General features: G+C 49.4%; 2 protein-coding genes across 5 annotated transcripts in view; one reads left to right on the forward strand and one right to left on the reverse strand.

The window, feature by feature from the left end:
* LRIG1 (leucine rich repeats and immunoglobulin like domains 1) overlaps positions 1-4,372 on the forward strand; it is a 109,360-nt gene extending 104,988 nt beyond the window's left edge. The window contains exons 15-19 of the mRNA XM_044253201.1: positions 58-477; positions 830-955; positions 1,547-1,693; positions 2,302-2,586; positions 2,684-4,372. Coding sequence (XP_044109136.1) covers positions 58-477; positions 830-955; positions 1,547-1,693; positions 2,302-2,586; positions 2,684-2,943 — 1,238 coding nt within the window. The 3' untranslated portion in view covers positions 2,944-4,372. The remainder of the gene's footprint in view (positions 1-57; positions 478-829; positions 956-1,546; positions 1,694-2,301; positions 2,587-2,683) is intronic.
* Positions 4,373-5,160: 788 nt separating this feature from the next.
* Positions 5,161-21,090, reverse strand: part of SLC25A26 (solute carrier family 25 member 26) — a 128,884-nt gene continuing 112,954 nt past the window's right edge. For all 4 annotated transcript variants that reach the window (XM_044253204.1, XM_044253202.1, XM_044253206.1 and 1 more), the window contains 4 exons: positions 16,950-17,019; positions 10,648-10,712; positions 9,609-9,682; positions 5,161-5,505 (listed from right to left, as the gene is read on the reverse strand). In XM_044253204.1, the coding sequence (XP_044109139.1) occupies positions 5,388-5,505; positions 9,609-9,682; positions 10,648-10,712; positions 16,950-17,019 (327 nt within the window). In that variant the 3' untranslated portion in view covers positions 5,161-5,387. The remainder of the gene's footprint in view (positions 5,506-9,608; positions 9,683-10,647; positions 10,713-16,949; positions 17,020-21,090) is intronic.

The raw sequence follows: 21,090 nt of genomic DNA on the forward strand, positions 1-21,090 counted from the left end.
CTTTCCAGAAGGCAGGGCAGACCCCCAGAATAACCATCTCCTCTGACTTAACTGCAGAAACCCCATCGTTGGTGGTGCCCCTGGAAGACCGTGTGGTGTCCACAGGAGAAACGGTGGCGCTCCAGTGCAAAGCGACTGGGAACCCTACGCCCCGCATCACCTGGTTAAAGGGGGGCCGCCCCCTGAGCCTCACCGAGCGGCACCACTTCACGCCCGGCAACCAGCTGCTCATTGTTCAGAATGTGGTGGTGGAGGACGCGGGCCAGTACACGTGCGAGATCTCCAACACTCTGGGCACGGAGCGCGCGCACAGCCAGCTGAGCGTCGTGCCCGCCCCCGGCTGCAGGAGGGACGGCGGCACCGTGGGCGTCTTCACCATCGCCGTGGTGTGCAGCATCGTCCTGACATCGCTGGTCTGGGTGTGCATCATCTACCAGACCCGGAAGAAGAGCGAGGAGTACAGCGTCACCAACACAGGTCAGCCACTGCTGGCGAGGAGGCAGGGTGCCTCGGGCCTGTGCACGGCGGCCGCGTGCTGGCTTGTCACCGCAGTGACCTCCTGGGGTCATGCCTCTGCTTGTACTGGCTCCCTCACCATCCCTGTGTGCTCGCTCACACTCTCTCGGACTCAGACCCCCAACGGCTGTGCCTTTTACACCCAGGTGGAAAGTGAGGCTGAGCTGGGCCCCCCACACCATCTCTCCGCACTGCTTGGCTGGCTGCCGTTGGGAGAAGCTTGTGTCTGGGCCTGATTGCACATGGGTGTTCTCTCGTCTTGTTCCCACGGAGGACGGGAACACTGCCATCTGACTGTCCTGTCTCCTTGCAGATGAAACCATCGTGCCACCGGATGTTCCAAGCTACCTCTCGTCTCAGGGAACTCTTTCTGACCGGCAGGAAACTGTGACAAGGACTGAGGGTGGCCATCAGGCCAACGGGCACATCGAGAGCAATGGTAAGGCCTCAGAGCCCAATGCGACCCTGTCCTCAGGAGCCCCCCGCCCCCGCCCAGGGCATGGCCTCATGCTGAGCACATCTGACATTGAAGGCTGGCAGACTCGAGCCTTGTCTTGGGGTTTTTTGGCCCTACCCTGTGCATGTTCTCCAAGGTTTTAAAAATCCAGCCCTCAGAAAGTTGATCTATTGGGCTCAGCATCTCCTGGTCAGGATAAGGTAGGATTGAATAAGCTGCACAGAACATTACAGGCCCTGAAATGAGTCCATTTGTTGAGTAGGCCCAGGCCTGCTCTGTGGTCCATCTCTGCTACCACAAAGCTCTCCCAGGGTCAGCTACCGCTACAGAGGAGATTGCGTGCTTATGGGGGGCACGTCTGTCCTCACAGGCACTGCTCCCCGGCACAGCCTGAACACTGAGAGGCCTGCCTGCAGGGGTGGCTTGTGTTACCAATGCTCCTGCTGGTCAGCAGGCACCCACTTTAAAGACCATTGTCAAGAGGACTGTTCCACTAGTTCCTGCCGCTTGTTCTCATCAAGCTTCCTCTGACCAGCTGAGCCCATCGTTTCTAACTGTGGGAATCTACTGCAGGTACTTGTCCAAGGGACGCCAGCCTCTTCTCAGAGGCGGACGCTCACGGCATCATGTGCAGGCAGCCGAAGCTGTGCGTGGGCTCGAACAAGGAGCCCTGGACCGTGATGGAGAAAGCGCCGCAGAGGCCGGGGCCACAGAAGGCAGGTAAGAGCTGCTCTCTCCTCTGCAAGAGTTTTCAGTTCTCAAAACCAAAATTCAGATAGATCTGCTCATGAAATGAAAGCAAGAGATGCGTTATGGGTCTAGGTCTGTCTCAGAATCTGGTATTAGGTGTATGAACAGGAAGCTGGGACCTGGCTCTCCTGATTCTGAGGTAGCAGGTCTCCTACGTCAATCTGTGGGGTGGTGAGCCTGGACTTGAACTTTCCAGATTTGTAATGGGAAAGGCCAACCTGAAGCACCTTTTCACCAGGCCTATTTTTGAGGCTATATTTCTGATTACTCTGAAGACTCCTGACCGCACGTGGCGTGTCGTGCAGTGGGAATTTTTTTCTGTGATGGAAGAGTAGGACCACTTTCTCTCATGAGGCAATTCCTCTGAACTGTTGAGACACGGAGGGCCCCTTCTTCCTTAATGGCTTGGTATCTACCCAGTCCTCCTCCTGTGACCATGCCTGGAGGAGAGGGGAGGTTTGAGAGAGTTGGTCTAAGCAGGGCTGTGGCCTCCCAGCCAGGGACGCAGCTCCCTCTTCTGGGCGGGGATGCACAGCTCAGGGGCGGTGGCTGTGATCCTTCTCTGCTCGGTCCTGCAGAGCACAGCAGCCCTGTGGCATGCGGGGACGGCAACACTGGTGTGGACGGTTACTCCAAGGAGCAAGCTTTCTATCCTCCGCCTATGACCAGAGAGAGTACACAGCCAGGCACACTCAGTAGCCAGGAGCCCAGTCAGACACACCGAGAACATTCTCTGCCACCTCTAACCAGTGGGACTGCTGACGGGTCCCGTGCCGACTGCAGGGGGTCCCTCTACCCCAGTAACCATGACAGAATGCCGACATCCTTGAAGAAAAAGCCACTGGCGCCTCCAGATGGGAAAGGTAGACGTTCACGGCCTTCCCGGGTGGCACCCGCAGTGGGGTGGGGGCGGGGAAGAGGCCAGCCTGGAGCTCTGACGCGCCCCCTCCTTTCTCACAGGGGCCTCTCCGTGGACTTTGGCAAGGTTGTGTGAGCCGGACTCGAGAGACCTCCAGCCTCCCTCGACATTAACTCCAGGCAGTCCTGAGCTCTCCGAAGCCACCTCGGGCTTTCCTGACGTCCCCAGTGAAAGCCAGCACTTGCTTCTTTCCAACGGACACCTCCCCCAGGTGTGCGACGCCAGCCCCGAGTCCCCAGTGCTGACAGGACAGCCTCCAGGGAAACGGGGCGTGCCCCTGCTCTTTTCCCCGAACATCTAGGCTTGGTCTACCTCAGCTCTTGTGTCCGTCTCTACAGGAAGGAGAGGTAGTAGGAGAGGCTGTAAGGAAGCTTGAGTTCAAGCGTCACTGATGTGTACAGAGTTTTTAAACTTCCGTGTGGAGTGTCCGTGGTTTAAAGGACTTGCAACTGAAGCCCAGAACCGCAAGAGGCTGTTGTGTACAAAAGCAGAAAAGTATTTGATACCCTTGTACATAAGAGTTTTCAGAGATTTCCTATATATTATATATCTTTTGCAGAGGCTATTTTAATCTTTAGTGCATGGTTAACAGAAAAAAAAACCCGTACAATTTTGACAATATTATTTTTTGTATCAGGTTGCTGTTTAATTTTGGAATGGGGGGTGGGGAGGAGTTCTGGTGCCTTAATGCATGGATGGAATTTGTAGAAGCTAAAAACATTTGCTCCCAGGAGTTTCTGGAGGGCGGGGCGGAAGGGAAGTCCTGGGGTTTGCCTTGCACTTCCCTGGACAGCCCCCCAGGATGTGGCGCAGCCCGGGCCCTGCTTCGGGTGCACAGGCTTCCACGTCCCATCATCACTCACGTGGGGGTGCTCCCGCAGCTCGCCTCCCTGCAGCGTCCCGAGATGCCCGTGTCACCCTGGACCTCTGCCCTCCAGGCTTTTGTAAGTTGGAGTTCCTTGCCAAGCAGAAGGGGGGGTTGTTGATCCACCGCAAGCCTTCGTTCCAAACAACGAAGCGCTGCCTGCCTTCCCTGAGAAAAGCAGATGTGGTCATCGGTCTCACTCGATTTTCCTTTGAGGCTTATTTTACTAAGATAGTGGCTGCTGGTGTTGGTACCTGTGGATTTTTCAATAGTGATGTTTTAGTTCAGCCAGTAGAATTCACGTGACATTGACCATGGGGGAGAAAAAGGGTCGAGTCCCTCCTTTTCAGGGCTAGCTTCTCTCTGCTGAGGATCCGGAGCATGTCTGTCCACGTCCTTCCCTCACACCGACAGACCCGGGCTGGGGCTGTAACAAGTCAGGGCCCCTGGCCGGGGTATATTTGCACTTTCGAGACCTGTAGCTAACCATCTTGTAAGTGCCAATGTGTTTTTCAGGAAAAATTACATTGAAACAAGGTCCGTAAAATATCTCAGAAAGCAAGTTCCTTTAGCCCAAATGCTGAAGGTACAGACTGACAAAATGGTAAAATTTTACTCTCCAGTGTCATCACTGTTCTAAAAGGTAAGCACATTTAGAATTGTGTTCTCAACAGTCAGCTGATTGTTACTTCCACAAAATATGTGAATTTGCTGCTTCTGAGAGGCAATGTGAAAGAGGAAGTATTACTTTTATGTACAAAGTTATTTATTTATAGAAATTTTGGTACAATGTACATTGTAAAATACTGAAGTGTCTAACAAACAGCATTGAAGTGTCTAAAATAAAGGTTCATTTATAAATGTTGATTGTGTGGCCAGGGGCATTCTTCTACCCACCGTTTCTCCCCCTTCCCTTCCAGAAACTCCCTTAAAATAAAATGCAGTTATGCTGCCTTTGATTATGTTTTCCCAAAAAGGGGAAAATTTCTTCTCAGCAAAGCAAAATCCTATACTTCTTTGCTGCAGGGAAGATACACCGCCCCTAGATTCCTGAGATTTCTCTCTGAATTTTTCTCACACCTGGAGCGTATTAGTCAAGCTCCACAACAGTGACCTCCCCATTTCATTTCCAGTACTGCACAACAACCCTTCCCGACGGGCACGAAGAGCCACGCTCAGTCTCCCAGCCAGCCCCGGCCCCTCCTTTGGGTCTCACGTGGAGGAGCGTGGAGTGGGGCTCAGGTCCTCAGTGGGCCCACCGCGCCCTCCTGCGCCGAAGCCAGCCAGTCCCACCGAGGCCCTCAGCAGCAACTGCTTGCTTTCTCGCACACACCAAGTGGGCTGCCGGACGCTTCTCTGTAAGATAATACAATCGTGTTTTTTAGGGGAAATCTGGGGGTAATTAAGAGCAGCAGCACGGCTGCCCAGAAGGCCTGCCTGCACCTGCAGGTCACTGTTTCTCAACAAAGCCCTAAGCTTCACCAGGAGGAGACACCCAGCCCCGGGCCCCACTTTCCCTCTGAGTCCCCTTCCTTCCTGCTCCCGGTCCAGCCCCACCGTCTCTGCCTCCCGCACTGGGTCCGCTAGTGGGGGGGGGGGGCAGGAAGTGCGAGATCAGCTACAGATCAAATGAAGGCTCCAAGCAGCCTGGACTCAGCATCAACACGTGGCTTTATTCGGGGGACTGAGGACAGGGTTGAGAGTACCGCTGTGGCCAGCGTTCCGTGTGAGCGTGCCAGCCAGACGACAGCGGGGAAGACACATTCTCAAGGTCCCCAAGGTCCCCGTCTTCACACATTGGAGCCTGGGGCGGGGGACCACACGGCTGCCCCCACGGCACCCTTTTCCTTGAGAGCCGAGCAGACGGCACCGTCCCTGCTTCAGGGCCTCTCTCTGCCAACTTCCAACAGCAAGCTGCGGGTTTGCTCATAAGCACCAAGAAAGATGAAACCTCCCAGGCTGATGGCTGCCATTCGAGGGAAGACACCTGCAAATAATCTGGGGAAGGAAAAAGGCAGGAGGAAAGATTCCTTTTAAATCGGTGTGTGTAAAAAAGGTTAAATTCCAACACCCACAGCCTGCTCCGCTCAGCACACCGCGCTCATTAAGCCCCGCACAGCACTTAGAGCACGTGCTCTTTCCTCCCAGAACGGCACAAATTACATTCCCAAGTAGACCTGTTGAAGTTTGGGCCCAGCTGTTTGTTGGCTAACATGGCTCAATACCAAACAGCTTCCTTGTGAGCCTTGCAATTAAGTCCAGTAATTAGTCAAGAAAGACTAACTCTGTCCCCACAACAGGACTGCTGAAAACGTCCAGACCGCTTCTCTCTGTGGGAGATGGTAAAATGGACTCCGCCAAGGCAGTCCAGGATCTGACTCCGGGGCACGCATGGCCGCGGCCGACCCCCACCCACCGCCGCCCCCGGCCAAGAAGGGAAGGTAGGCTCCGGGGCCGGAGCAGCTTTTCCCCGACAGCTCTGCCGCTCCTCCCAGGACTTGGTTGCATTTTGTCCTTAGAGGCCCACAAATGCGATGCCACAACAGGAAAGTTTGTCTTCTCCCCTGAGGAAGGACCAGAAAGGCCAACAGTCTGGGGACAGCACCTCCTCGAAGGTTCAGTCCCCACGCACCCCACAAGGCCGGTCGGAGGAGCGACTTCAGAAGAATCAAAGGCAGAAAAACAGTGTTACTGGGGACGCAGACCCGAGGTTCACTCGAAAAGCCAACCTGTGGCTGTGCACGGGTGTCTGTTCAGAGATGGTCCTCGAGGCACTGCCGGTACCAGCGCGACCGCACAGAACCACCTCGTGGGCAGCCCATGGGGGCCGAGACACACACCTGCGCGGTGGGTTCTGCCACAACTCCCCGAGCTGTACCTGTGAGCACGGCAGGGTGGTGAGCATCTATTCCAACAGCTCAACCTTCTCTGGAGGGCAAGACTAGAAACATTCCCTGCCTTTCTAGGATAACTGAGCCTTTTTAGCAAGAGTATTCTGTAAAGCAGTAAAAATCAGGACCAGTGGGTTAGCAGTGAGGACAGTTTGGACCCAGTCTAGGAAAGAAAAGTGAAAATGGCCAGGTTATGTGAAAAGGACATAACCTCTAAGAGGAGAAACAGCACAGTAAGCTCATCAGGGACTGGCCAAGGAAGCGGACAGGAGGGACCACCCCCCACCCGCCCCCTCATTTCTGCATGGCTGCTGGGATAGGTCAGGCACCTCCCCTGTGAGGAGCACTCAGCACTTCTGAGGAAGACAGACTTAGCATTAGCGGGCCCTTTTGTTAGGGAAGTTGGGATTTAAATCATTAAAATGCTTCAGATAAGATGAGAACCTCTTGTTCTTGTCCAGAGGTAACCATGAAAACTATACAAGGAGAAAAGTTGTTTAGCTCAGCGCCATGCACCCTGTTTTTTGCAGGAGGTGGTAGGTGAGGACAGAAACTCACCCATTACCGCTCAGAGGCCCCTGGGACCTTCTGGCCTGACACGCAGCTGACCCTTCTTGGCCCTACCTGCACAGAGAAAGGTGCCAGGAGGGAGGTCAACAGAAGACCACCTGTGCCGTGAAAGCCAGCCAGCCTCCCTCCCTCCCTCCCTCCCAAGCAGACATTTCTGAAACCTGTGCCTTGGTTCAGCTTTTGCTGCCAATGAACTCCCTGCTCCTGGCACAGGGCAGATGGAAGCAGTTTACGGTTTCACTAGATGACAATTGGATCTATTAACGTAATTACAGCCTTACGGCAGAGTCATTTGTGCAGAGGGAGGCTGGAGCAGAGGGGGCTGTGCTCTCTGGACCGCGGAGCACGCGAGGGAACAAATGAACAAACGAGGGGCACGGGGCCTGGCGGGGGTGTGCACAGGCTCCGCGGTCCCTCCATGAAGGGCTTGGTCAAGGAACACACAAAGCCAGCTGAGGAACAGGACAAGGAGGAAAGCGCAATGCAGGAGGCGCAGGCTTCCCCATCTGCTTCCGGCTGCTGGGCTGGAAGGGCATGTGGTGGTTCTGTTTTGGGGAAACCAGTTGGTCTGAGAGCACATATTCCAAGTAGGTGCCAGAACGTGGTCTTCGCCCACGAGAACCAACATGCAGAGACCGCAGGGTCCCCACTCGCCCCTGAGAGGCCAGCGCCGTTTTCGTGCAGGGTGGGAAGTTGCAAGTGCAAGGCCACAGAACACTCCAGAGACGCACAAGGGGGCTCCAAGGCGGCGGAAGGGCCTGTGGGGGCTGCGTGGGAACCAGACAGGAGGCAGGCCGGGGTGCCCAGGAGCGGTTTTACAACAGCGGCCCATGTTTGCAGGGACTGTTTTGTTTTGTTTGCGTTGAGTTACAATTCTGTTGTCAAATTATTTGGTGTCTCTTATCCCCCTGTTAGTAGGAAGCTAATGAAAACTAGCATTTCTCAATGACCAGTGTGGCCGCTTGGATGCTCTGCTGAGGACCACACTGTGCGTACTCGGGACAGCCCAGACTCAAGATGATAAGCCAAATTCCCAGTCACCTTTTCAGGGCTGACAGTGCGGACAGAGGAGCTCTGGGCGTGTTTAGGTCGCCTGTCCTCTGCCTCTAACTCTGGTGTCGCCCAGTCACACGACACCAAGCACACAGCACAGTGGGGACGGGGAGGGTTTGGTCTCGATCCTGTCCTCACAGGAATTCCTTCTCCACAAGCTCTCGGAGGCAAGGCCCATCCTGCTGTACCCGCATCTGGCCGTCATCTCCAGCAAGGCCGATGCACCGCAGCCCACACCAACCCCACAGAGCTCAGAGTGGCGGTCTGACCGGCGGTTGCCATAAAACCCAATAGGAGCCGCAATGAAACAAAGAGGGCTGTAAAATTCAGCACTTGGACTTACCATCTAAAAAGGCTACTACACGCAACATCTCTGTGCGGCTCAAAACGATCTGAAACACCGAGAATCTTTTACCTGCTACTAAAAAGTGGCTTTAGAGCCTCTTTCTCTCACACCATTTCATTGTGCAAGGTGAAATTTGTGTCAAAACCAGTGTGTCTGAGGCACAAGCAAGCAGACTCTCACGCAGTGTTGACTCTAAGTGGCCCAGGGACGCCTGCTCTGCCACTCCCTGCTCGCTCCTGCTCAAGCGCTCCTTCCTGTTGCACCCACTTCTTGTCTGGAAATCCTTAAGCCCGTCATCAGCCGGCATCAGCCCATCAGAGCTGGCCCATTCAACAAAACCACCCACTGGGACCCAATTTTCAATCAATCTACCAGTTGGAAATTCCAGAGAATGGGGCCATTCTCCTGTGAAAACCTCACCTGGGTCCTCACCAAGAGGCCTCAAGTTGCCCAGCTATCAAGTGGCCGAAAGAAAGACCTGTCAAATGCACACAGCCCACCAGTCAGTCATCGCCACAGCCCCAGGGACAGGTGGTGGCACTGCCTCGCACAGCTGTCCCCGCCAGCCACCACCCTGCCACGACACTACCCCCAATCGCCCCCCTCCAGGAGGCGACCACAGCTCTGCTCTCCCAGGAGAACGCCTGCTAGGTCATTCCAAAGCACACACTGTTGTTGCAACCCGTCCAGACCCCAACACGGAGAGGTGTACAGATGGTAAAAGCAACGTGAAAGCACGTTTGGCCAAGGAGGCATTTTCGGACACAGTGTTTGGAGTCTGGGGCACAGAGCACAGTAGAGAGCGGGCTGCAAGCGAGGCGCCACACACAGGGGTGTGGCGAAAGTAACTGCTGCTGATCATAGTGAGAAGTCTCCCCAACAAGTGCTCTCCTCTAAATGTCACCCTCGCTCGCTTGCATTCCTGCATTCCATAACTGGAATCCTGTTTGCTCAGAGCTGCTGCCTGGAACGTGATGGGGGGGCGAGGGTGGGCAGGCACATGGGTGTCCTCCAACATCCAGACGGACAAGGCTAGTGATCACGTGGCTAGACGCTGCATCAACTTGGCCATGCACTAGCATCTCACACAGGCAATGTCAAATATGTTGGTGCAATGTAAATAAAGAGACCCAACCAGGACGATTGGAAGAAAGGAAAGGGCTTCATCCCGTTCAGGCTAAAGGCAGGAAGAGCCCGTGGAGAGGCGGAAAGGGGGTTTTCACCTTCCTGCATGTGCTTACCCTGACAGCCCATGCGTCCGCCAGACCCCGTGCAGTGCAGACAGTACGTTCCCACTAGCGGTGCTGGAACCAGCCTGTGTGACAGACAACAGACGAAGCCATTACCTTATGAAATTCCCCAGCTGATCCTCAGGGGGCAGCTCCCAACCGCCCTCTGCTCGGATAGTCTGAAAAAAAGTGGGAGCTTCTCAGGAATCAGGACTCCTGGATCACACCAGACCAGAAGCCCTTCCACTTCCACCCACAGGTGAGCCCTGACGGACAGGAAGCTGCTCTCCTAGGTTCTCGCATCAAACCGGACGCAGAGCTCGCCTAGGTAATTCACCAGCTGCAGTCTCACGGGACAAAGACTGAAAGCAGAGTGACCGTGTGGAGAACAGGCACTGACCAGTCTATACGGTCCCAACTTGCCGAAGTAGCTAATCAACACGTTTAATAAAGAGCACGACGTTCCATTTAAAACAGGAGCGATTCCCTCGGGTTTGGCCCTGTCCACCCACGTCACAGAATCCCGTACTCACTGTCCCGCTTTTCCCTAAGGCTAGGACGTTTTCTTGTCTATGGTTGTGCCCCAGATGTTATGCACATGGCATTCCGTGACATCTTGGTCTAGCTTTTTCCATAACAGTTTTTCTTTTTAATGAAAAATGTTTTTAAACTGTCCTGATGGACCCAGTGAAGGCCAAACGCGGTGTGAGTTCAGCGCCTCTAGCCCACCCGCTGCACGGCAGGAAGCGCGGCAACTCTCCAAGCCTCCTGTCCGTCAGCCGTGACCACAGAGCAACCTGGAGCACGGCGTCACGGCCGACGCCCTGCGGCAGCCCTGCCGGCTTAGGCGACGCCAGCGGGCATGATTTCGGGAAGGCGGGGTGCCGCACGGACGCCGCTCACGGGGATGACGGCGGCACCCCTCAACAGCGGCCGCGTCCGGCTGGGCGCGGCAGGCTCACACCGCAGTCACGCGTGCGATACACACGAGCCCTGCGGGGAGCACGGACAAGCTGTGTCCGTGTGATCTAAGTGTCAGACTTACACTTACCTTGGCCAACATGATTCTTGTTTTTGCCACATCCAGAGGCGTGGTGACCGCAGCTGCAAATCCACCTGTGCACAGAAGAAGACCCGACACGTAAAGGAGGGATTGTTTACTGTATTACACAGTCTTTCATTTTCTCGTTCCTCCTAAGTCTGCTGAGATCACTCCCTTATCATTACATCCACTGGCCTGACTCAAGGAGAGGACGGGCGCACATGTGCAAAACCCACACGCCCCGTGGCTCTCAAAGTGATGGTGAAAGAGATGACAGGATAATGCTTTACACACTCAAGTGGGGAAAAAGGCCCCATAATTTATCTTGCTCTTTTGTGGAGCAACAGGCCTGTGTGTGTGCACATGGCTGTGCGTCTGTGTTCAGACACGCACTGTCCGTAGGAGAGGCTCACTGCCCCCGGAGACTCTCAGAGGCCCGTGGCTTCCAGGGACACTGTTTTTGACCCAGACTCCAAAATGCTGCTCTTTTTTCTGGTCTGAGATAAAAAGGGCACACAGAAATATGCATACTGCTGCAGGGACTTTCAGTATTAACAGCTAAATTCTTTTAAAAGGGCAAAGTTTTCTGTCTTTGCAGGCTTCAGAGAACAGGCCAGGCCGAGTAATGACATTTCTAGGCCCCCCTCTGCATCCTGATTCCACAGGCACTTTGCCCACAGCTTCCTTCCCACCTTCTCTTCCACCGAATACCATGACTGCCAAACTGATATTTAGAAAATCCACACATTGTAATATCCATACCTACGGACAGAGGAATTTGAGGACCTTTTTTTTTAAAAAAAAATAGAAACCACAGTATATGTTGTCGACATTTTATTTAGTGTGATACAAAGATGTATTTTAAACCCCAAGAGGCCCTGAGGAGATAGAAATAATAAACCCAAAAGGGCTTTCTCAAGACTCGGCTTCTGTGAGCTGGGCTGCAGTTTCACAGGGGGCTGAACACAACACTTGTACGAAGGATGCTCCAGAAATAGCACGTCTCCCCCTGAAGTTTGTGGTGTGTGAAGGTCATCTGCTCTCTGCCAACTACCTTTCTAAACGTGTTGCTGAAATAAGATCCTCACGCTGAACTCTGGCAGCAGGCAAGAGTGACTTTTGAAAGATGTACCCATTTAACGCTTTTATGTCCCATTTCTGGTGACTCACAAAGGACACACCCCTTAGGGCTACAGATTACTACATGAGCGCCCTTTGCTTTAGCCCCTTTTGTCCTAAGAACATGTGTAACATTTTCCTCCAGATTCAAAAGCTGCCTGAAATTTAGGTACTTACTCAACTTTAGGCAATGAATCTGTACTATCCCACCTCAAACTCCCCACCCCAAATCTGATAGTGTTCGGCTTTGTGTCCTTCACTAGCTGCAAGGATTTGCAGGGCCCAGCCAGAAGAACTCCGGAAGAGTCAGAAAGATCAAGCCTTAAATCCCATACTTAAACACAGTACTTATTCTCTAGGTAAAGCACCCTACGAGACACGTTCTTCTGTAACTGCTACCCCATGCAACCGGTGGGGGAAACAGCCTCAGTGAGGTTACGGAACTCACAGACAGTTTTAGCGCAGAGCTGAGACGTGAACTTCCCTGACTCCAGACCATTAGCACATGGTCATTGAGGCCTCAGGTTTTTTCATCTGTAAAAAGCAGGTAAAAGTATGACACAGGCACTAAGTAAGTCTGTGCCAAGTGTCTAGGGTAGTTCCCGGCTCTTTCCTGCAAGGGCAGAGATAAAGTGTGATTTTCCTTCATGGCTCTAGCCCAGTGCACAAAGCAGACACTCAAAAATGCTTGTCAGGAGCCTGGGACAAGCATCTGTAGTTTTTACAAACCTGTGATTTTAACTTGTCCTCTAAAAGAGAGGAGAAAGGGGAAGCTCGGAGTGGATATTTGGGCTTACTGTGTACCCGGCAGGTGGGACTGTACCAAGCACCGTGGTATCTTGTGTGCATGGGATTATTCCATGTGGCAGACAACTTGCTCAGGGCCCACAGTATGGAGCTGCGACTCAACATCACGAGCATCTTAGCTCCAAAAGTAGTGCTTCTTGACCACGTGATAACTGGTATGTGATAAGACATAAAATGTGCCTGATTGTTAAAACTCAGAAGTGCATACACCATTATCCTATTTGAAACTGTTCACAAGCTGGGGGGTCTTGGTGGATCAGTTGATTAAGTGTCGACTTTCCGCTCAGGTCATGATCTCAGAATCCTGGGATCAAGCGGGGAGCCTGCTTCTGCCTCTCCCTCTGCCCCTCCCCCCAACTTCTCTCTCTCAAATAAAAACCTTTAAGAAAAAAGGAAAAGAAAATGCTCATAAACTTTCCTAAACCAACTCTGAAGACTTAAAAGTTGGTGAAGACATCACTGGTCTCCTGACTACTCAGGCTTTCCTCACTTACCTACGTTGAAAAGTATGTGTCTTCTCATCAACATGGGTACAGTGCACCCGACGTGTCTTGGTCCCTAGCAATAGTGCACCTGTCCCTTACTGTGGCTGCCTGCCAATGCGCTCTTACAGACTGCTGCTGCTTATGAGTAATATGAAGAAAAGTCCAAGAGAAAAACAAATACACTTAAATAGGACCCAATTTTACTATGACAGTAGCTGCATTTTATGAAAGTTATCAATAAATCAATTTTAACGTCTTCAAATGTCAAGAACTGCTTTACTACCCAGCCCTCACCATGCTTTTTATGAGGCTGCAAAGAAGGGCCTATGAAGATCATGTAATATGGGTTACAGTGGGGAGGGGGCTGGGGACCTGCGCTTTTGGTTAAAATGCAGTGATTTTTTTTACTTAAGGAAACTGTAAACTGCTGGTAATAAATACGAGGAACATGCTAACATATTAGACAGGATATAATTATTCGGTGCAGCAACTGTAGGCTGCCTATGTGCTTGCATGGCGTCACACCTGAAGCAATTTTCTACGGGTTCCACAGATGGAGGCTCTCACGGAATGTCAGGCCAACTGCTCTCAGAGACCAGGTTCAGGGGAAACTGGGAGCTTACAAGAAAATGACATATCACATGTCCTTAGGGAACAAATGCAGGTTGGTGACCACCCCAGACAAAGGGGCCACCTTCCTCCAACAAGTCTGGAGCTGTCGTGCCCCAGCATGCGCCTCGGGGGCGTACCAGCGGACAGACACACGGGGCTGCAACAACAGGATTTTTGTGTGTGTTTCAAGGTTGTGCCAGGCCTTTTCATTTGCTACCCAGATAAATCCTTCACCCTATTCGGAAATTTTTTTCTCTCCTTTTTATAAAAAAAAAACCAAAAACCAAAAACTCATTTTTGGAGTGTGAGAGCGCATATGCCCAAGCGCGGACGGTGGTGGGGAACAGGAGAGGGAGAAAATCTTTAAGCAGACTCCCCAGAGAGCACGGAGCCTGATGAGGGGCTCTATCTCATGACTCATGAGATCATGACCTGAGTTGAAACCAAGAGTCGGATGTTTAACCGACCGAGCCACCCAGGCGCCCCATATTCTGGAATTTCAAGCCAGGAAAATGATCTTTTTCTGTCCCTCCCACTCTGTCTTTCAGTCCTGCTCCCTCTTAGAAAATGTAAGCAGATGTTAATTATGAGAAACTGACCAAAGAACACCAGAATATTCTGCACAAATCACTATAGTAGCAAATGTCATAATTACTTAGGTTGAATTATAGATTTATATTTAAAAATTAACTTGTAGTGAGAAAGTTGGCAAAGTCGTCCCCCCCCCCCTTGTTTAACCTCTGACCAGAAGCCAAGGGAATTTCTGAGCATGACAAGCCATCACCACCTCCAATCTCAGGGGACATTTTTGGATATTTGTGCCAAGTAGTTTATAAAACAAGCATGGGCACAGAAAAGGGCCAAAGATAGCACAGAAAATGGTTCATCCCATGATGATTTAACTATTTTAAAACTGGAAAAGTGCACAAGGATGAACAATCTGATTTCTGATATGAGGGCGAGTCTTGTCACTGCCTTTGTGGCTAAGTGAGGCTGGAGAAGCCGTGCGGAGTCGGGAGGCCCTGAAAGGCCTGGGAGGGCGGCCGGGGGCAGGAGCCGATCCTCCACGGGGTGGAAGGCGCAGCGGCACCACAGACTCCCACCGGCTACCACTTATTCACAAGTTAGGGATATTTTTAAATGATATTTTAAAGGTTTTAGAATAGTTTTAAATCAACGAAGGTTTTCAAATCTTAACTGTATGCCTCATGATCAACATACCAACTGAAATTTTAAAACAAAAGGGATATAAACAAAAATATACTTGTTTTCTCGCATGCTAAGTACACGTGAATCTACATGCAATGGATTTTCGCAGACGCTGAGGAACTGCTTCACTGACCAGAACCTCAGCTGAAGAAATATGGTAGTGCGCACGGAGGCGTTTCTAACTTTCCATGCTACCGGAGATCATTATGTACGGACACTCTATCAATAGGTTACTCTCTCTGTGCAATTGTGAATAGGAATCAGGGCGATGACAGCTTTTCATTTTCTGGGCACTGGTTATTACTGCAGCAGAAATCATACCTCTCATCGGGCAGTTCGGTGTCACGGGGTAAAAGGACGAATATACACTCCACCCCACTGATGCCCGGCCGTGGTCCCCGCTCCGGCAGGGAGGGGAGCGTCTATGTTACAGGTAAGGAAACCAGTGCTCAGGAAGGCCCCAAGTCTCACTCCCTAGCTGGGGGCACAGCTGAGACGGGACAACTCTGTGAGTCCAGCAGGCAGGCCCCCACAGGGTCCGTGGCTCTGGGCCAGCCCCTGCCTGCGCCACCCTGCGGCCGCCAGCGGTCCCTGGAGCAAGCGCATGCCGGCTGCACACCCCAGACCAGCCCCCTGGAGCCTACTGCACAGTGGATGGCTGGTGGAAGTCTCTCTTCCCTGCTTCTAATCTAAGTGCTTATTTACAAAGCATTATTCAGAAAAAGACATTGTACCGAATGCACATTTCCTTCATAGAAACAATGCTTGTAAGCAAATCTTTGAATTAGCTACACTCCAGCAAGGGACCAGGAATAAATACTTCTTGCTTCATTCCCAGGGAAGTTTTATGGTATTGGTAAATTTAAAGTGCCCTTCCTTATCCAGAGTGACTAAATTTCCATAATGCTCACTTTGTCCCCTGGAGGGAGTAAAAAAAAAAAAAAAAAAAAAAAAAAAAATCAAACATTTCTCTTAAGGACTGGGGAGTAAAGACTCTTGACCTCTGGAAAGTGAATCAAGACCACCTACTCGCTAAACACAGCTAATAACAAAGTATCATGTGGAAACAATTACTCATCATAATCAGTCTGAGCTGGCTTCATGTCTAGAGGCAAGATGCTTTTTGATTATCAATTCTACAAGTCAAATGGGTCCAATTATTAATAAAGAATCCTATAAAATACATGTTTTCTGTTCTCCTCATCACTACAGCCAAAAAAACCAATCCAACAACCATGAGACAAACTGGAAAAGAATTATTTTCTAATAAAATTGACATCCTAAAACTACCTATTTACTGGTGGCTACACATCGAAATTAGCAGTTCATGGTTTCTGGCAAATCTCCATTTCAATTTATTTCAACTATAATTCTAACTTACCTTTATTTGCAACTGCAAAATGCACTTCTCTCTTTGACTGCTAAAACTAGCACTTACCTAATGTTTTAAAGCACCTGAGTTCTTTTTACAACCTCACTGGAAACTGCACACGACTTAGTGATGAGTAACACAGTATTGCATATTGTCATTTTGCTCTTGGTTCAATGTCTAGAAAATGTCCAGATGCTTCAATCTCCACATTTTCTCCCCAGACCCTGTTTAGCCGTCGGTAAGGCTGCTGAGCAGCCTCACTCTCCCGACAGCAGTTAATCGGCGGCGCTGTCAAACGCGTCACACGAACTGTGAATCATTGCCTTCTGCAAAAATCACTGAAACCCCCAAAGCAGGGCTCCAGGCAGACAGCTGCACAGTAAGCCCTGCACCCACGGCAGGTCTCTGCCCACAGAGGGCTTTACAAATCATCTTTAAGATAATCCAAGCGCCTGAGTGAAGGCTTTAATAAAGATAAAAAGAAAAAGAAAAATTTGTCAAAAACAAATTGGTTGTCTTTCAAACATACACCTTTTAAGCATTCACGGCTTTTCCCCCCTAAGACACACTCTCGTCTCAAACAACTAGTGGAACTCTCTTCATCTAAACAATCTGGAATTTCTAAAGAATGTTGTTTTTGCATAGTTAATATTTTCACATTTTTCTCCCCCCTTTGGTCTTTCCCAGTATAATATAATCCTTTGCACCTGCAAAAGCTCCACACACCGCTGACTGCCAACAATCCACCACATGATCCTGCCTCCAGGACCACAGGGCCTGCGTTTAAGGAGAAAGAAAAATACAAGTTATTAAATATTTGAATTTATCGGAACCTCCTGTGGGTTAGCTCTGGGGATGGGAACTTAAGTGAGAAGCTATTTTGGTGACATTCCTCACTGATGACATAAGTGATTTTCCCAAGGACTTGAATGCATTCTAAAATAAGTCAAAGAAACAAGGGTGACAGCTATATTCAAGGGCTCGAAGGAAACAATTTTCAGGAAATACGTAGGATATACACACACTTGTGCCTATGTGTACAAATTAAGATACAACTCTAAGACAATGTAACATTTAAAATATTTCCCATATATTTCTGAACATATAAGTAACGCAATTCACAAGTTAGTCCAAAGCAGTGTCGGCCACATTCCTCAGTCCTTTTTTTTTTTCTTTTTTAATATTTACCCATATTACACATATTTGAAAGATGCGGATTCTATTACATAAGTCTGGGTTTAAAATTTGTCAGAACACTTTTTTGCCCTGTTTACAACATTAGTTGAGGATTATACAAATAGATACCCATCAAGTTGCAAACTGAGCAAAAAGATGGCAAAGACATGGTGCCTTGCTCACCAAGAGCAAATGAACCAGCAGAAGATAAGACGCAGTGACACCAGATGGTGAACCGAGCTCCGAGTCAGGCAGTGGTCTAGTCTCTAAACACGTGTTATAATACCCAGTCCTCACAACAACCCTAAAAGTTGGGCCCTGTTATTACACACCCTTTACCCAGGCTTTCTAACAGCAGAGCTCGCCCTCCAGTTTTTTTGGTTTTATTTTATTGAGGTGTAAGTATGTGTCCAATTGTGTCCAATGAGCTATACATATTTAAAGTACGCAGCTTGTTAAGTCTGGACACATGCCCATGAAATCACGGCCATAATTAACATAGTGAACCCATCCGTCAGCCCAAGCATCCTTCTCTGTCCTTCCTCTTTCCTGCCCTTCCTCATCGCACCCTAACTCATCTGATCTGTCGCTCGAGTTTGATTTTTCCAGAATTTTATGTAAAGGCAAGTGGACATTATTTTTTTTAATCTGGGTTCTTTCCTTCAGAATTCTCATAAGATTCCATGTCGCCGTCTACACTGATACTTCATCCCTGTTTAACAGCCAAGCAGTACTCCATTGTACGGAGAAATCATCATGTATTTAGGTCTCTGCCTATTGAAATGCATTTGGGAATTTCTCCAGTTGCTGGCTATTACCAAAAAAGCTATTACGACCATCTACATATATGTCTTTATAGGGACACATGCCTTCATTTCTCTTGGGGAAATCCCTAGGAGTGAAACAGCTGGATCTCATGGTAAGAACATGTTTAACTTGTTAAGAAACTACAAAAGCATTTTCCAAATTGGTTCTACCATTTCACATTCTGACCAGTTCTAGTTTCTCCACATCCTTCCCAATAGTATTATTGGGATTTTAAAATTTTAACCATTCTAACAGGTGTGTAGTAATATGTCACTGCGGTTTTTTTCTTAAGATTTTATTTATTTGATAAACAGAGATCACAAGTAGGCAGAGAGGCAGGCAGAGAGAGCGGGGGAAGCAGGCTCCCTGCTGAGCAGAGAGCCCAATGCGGGGCTCCATCCCAGGACCCCGGAATCATGGCCTAAGCTGAAGGCAGAGGCTTCAACCCACTGAGCCACCCAGGCGCCCTGATGTCACTGAGGTTTTAATTCATGTTTTCTTAAAGACTGATGTTGACCTTCTTTTAATGTACACCTATGCCATCCCTGTATCTTCTTCCTTTTTTAAAAAATTAGGGTTCACACCCAGAGTGGAGCCCAAGGTGGGCCTTGACCCTGAGGGTCAAGACCTGAGCTCAGATCAAGAGTCAGATGCTTAACCAACCAGGTGCTGCTCCCTAGATCGCCTTTAGTGAAGTATCCGTTCAAATGTTTTGAACAATTTTTGAATTTTTTTCAGTTACTGAGTTTGAGAGTTCTTTCTATATTCTGGATACAAATGCAAATATTTTCTCCTAAACCATGCCTTCTCATTCTCTTAACTGTGTCTATAAACGGACAGAAATCTTTTATTTTGATGAAGTTCAAATTATCCTTTTATGGATCTCACTTTGTGACTCATCTAAGAAATCTTTGTCTAACCCAGGCCTTAATGCACCTGTGTTTCCTTCTAGAAATGTTTGGTTTTTAGGTTTTACATTTAGATCTACCACTTATTTTGAGACTGTCCTTTCTGCATTTTATAACTTGGCTCCTTTGTCATAAATTAATGAACTGTATAACTTCTAAACTCTCCTTTCTGTTCCACTGATCTATGTGTCTGTTTTAATGCCAATACCCTATTGTTTTAACTACTACAGCTTTGTAATTTAGTCTGAAATCAGAGAACAACTTTTTTTTAAGTCCGACACCTAACTAAGCAAATCAGACATATAACAATGCGTGTTCTCTGAGGTCTCCCAATACCTCCTTCCACCTAACTGATGAGAATGATTACTCAAAAAGTATATTTATTAAATTCACTAGACTAAGAGTGCAGCTGCCAAATAGATTTTTGTGAACATCTCAGGAATGGAGAGATGCTTAAAAAATTACACATGGCCTTCTGAAGACAGTCTTCTTTTTTTTAAATATTTTATTTATTTATTTCTCAGAGAGAGAGAGAGCGAGCACATGCAGACAGAGTGGCAGGAAGAGACAGAGAGAGAATCAGGCTCCCTGCTGAGCAAGGAGCCCGATGTGGGACTCGATCCTAGGACGCTGGGATCATGACCTGAGCTGAAAGCAGCCGCTTAACCAACTGAGCCACCCTGGCGTCCCAAGACAGTCTTGCCATGGGTGTCATATTACTGGTATCCTTTGAGTGAACGCTTAAATGTTTGCAAACATCTCTGTGCTTTTGCAGAAAGCATCACTGTCTGCGTAGCTTATACAAGCACTGGTGACAGCATAAGAAACCAAACAGGAGACCATCATCTTTTTACTTTTGAGATGGAAAAATGTATATTCTATCGGGCTATACAGCCAGTTCTCTAACACCATTACTCACTTCAGTGACTTTTTAGAAAAGGAATGTGAAGCCTCAACTGGACTTTCAGCAATCACTGAAGGCCATCTTCCGTTAATCTATGGATATCTTTGAGCGCTCCGAAGAGCGGAGGTTTACTTGAAACAGACTACTAATGATTATGCTCAGTTTATAAGCAATAATAGAGAACAACTAACATGTCAATTACACATCATACAGGAGGGAGGAAAATCAAAGATGTTATGAAATTCATCAATTCAACATTTACTGAGTACCTACTGGGGATCAGGCACTTTTTTTTCTTTTTCTTTTTTATTTTTTTTTTAAGGTTTAAGTAGACTTTATTGTTACTGGAGGGCCCTACTGAGCAGGGCCTCATAAACCAATATACGTGGTCGCAGGATGTCACCATCGAGAAATGGAAAGGTCACGATTGAGGAAGAGGTCACTGTAATTGAAGGACATGATCCAGCCAAGAATAAAGCGGACATGATCAGGAGAGGCCACGGGTGGTCAGGTCACAGGGTGAAGGACAGGACTGCTCCCTTCACTCCCGCTTCTTGTAGCTCTCCAGATGCGACAGGACCCAACCCCAATGGCAGGAGGCAACACAGGAAGCAGGCGGTGAGCCCAACATCGACATCCATGGTCCCGAGCTTCTCTCGTGGCGGCTTGGAATGCATCTGGGCATGCTGCACTGGGAGCCTCCGGGTAAGACCCGTCAGGCCCCTCAGCAGCTGCACCACGGGCAAAGACAGAGCTGCATGGAATGACCTCAGGCACTTTTTTCAAGGGGAAAAAGAACAGCTGTCCCTAGGTCTAGTATTTGACAGGGGTACAGAGCGGGCAGAAAAGGGTGTAACAGAGGGAGGGGAGGTGATGGAGAAGGTTTCACATAAGTGCCTGCTCTAATCTAGGAGGGAAAAAATTGGTTGGGGAGGCACCTAATCAAAATGCTCAGATGGCCAAAGACACAGTTTAAAAACAGAATCTCCATAGACAAGCATAACTTTCCACTATCAACCTGGCCAGAATAATTTCGTCTAAAAATATATAAAG

This window comes from Neovison vison, chromosome 6 (genome assembly GCF_020171115.1).
Source record: "Neovison vison isolate M4711 chromosome 6, ASM_NN_V1, whole genome shotgun sequence".
NCBI lineage: Eukaryota > Metazoa > Chordata > Mammalia > Carnivora > Mustelidae > Neogale > Neogale vison.